Source organism: Buceros rhinoceros, unplaced genomic scaffold (assembly GCF_000710305.1).
Source record: "Buceros rhinoceros silvestris isolate BGI_N320 unplaced genomic scaffold, ASM71030v1 scaffold24252, whole genome shotgun sequence".
Classification (NCBI taxonomy): Eukaryota; Metazoa; Chordata; class Aves; order Bucerotiformes; family Bucerotidae; genus Buceros; species Buceros rhinoceros.
Window position 1 is genome coordinate 1,095 of NW_010397462.1, and position 738 is coordinate 1,832.

The window sequence follows — 738 nt, forward strand, 5'->3', positions numbered from 1 at the left end:
CAAAAGGTATGAGCGAGGTACCTCCCACCCAGCGAGAGGCGCTGGGCTCCTTGCCCACTGTAACTCAGACCCGGGGTCTTTGCAGTTGACTTCAGCCCGGACGAGGAGTCTGAGCTGTTGGACGTGAAGGTGAAATGCCTCAACAACCTGGCGGCTTCTCAGCTGAAACTGGACCATTACGAGGCGGCCCTCAAGTCCTGTAACCTCGTCCTGGAGCACCAGCCGGGGAACATCAAGGCTCTCTTCCGAAAGGGCAAGGTGAGGCTGGGCATGCTGCAGGTGCTGCTGTCCCTTCTCCAGGGTGTGACAGAGGGCAGGAACGAGGGACAGGCTTCAGCCGTCCTGCTCAGTCCGTATCTCGCCCTCAGGTCCTGGCTCAGCAGGGTGAATACAGAGAGGCCATCCCCATCCTGAAGGCAGCGTTGAAGCTGGAGCCTTCGAACAAGGTAGGCTGCTGTGCGGGCCACAGGACGCTCCTGTTGTGTCCCCGCAAATCTCGGTGTCCCCCACGGCAGGCTGAAGCCCCCTTGTAGTGTTCTGAGTTTCCTCCTTGAAGGGAGGCTGGAAGTAGCCCCCGGGGCCTGGGCAGCTGTGGGGTGATCCGCCCTGAGGTGCAGCGTTGGAGCTTGGCTGTGCTGGTGGGTTCCTTATCTCCGTGTTGCGAGATCGCTCTTTGCCCTTTGGTCCTCGCAGTGGCAGGACTCGCCGGGCCCCACCCCAACCCTCCGCGGCATCGGT

The 738-nt window shown here is 61.7% G+C and overlaps 1 protein-coding gene across 1 annotated transcript in view; it reads left to right on the forward strand.

Annotated features, from left to right (window-relative positions):
- Window positions 1–738, forward strand: part of FKBP8 (FK506 binding protein 8, 38kDa) — a gene marked incomplete at its 3' end in the record, with an annotated part of 4,205 nt that overhangs the window by 1,087 nt on the left and 2,380 nt on the right. Inside the window, exons 4-5 of the mRNA XM_010146278.1 lie at window positions 80–258; window positions 369–446. Of these exons, the coding sequence (XP_010144580.1) occupies window positions 80–258; window positions 369–446 (257 nt within the window). The remainder of the gene's footprint in view (window positions 1–79; window positions 259–368; window positions 447–738) is intronic.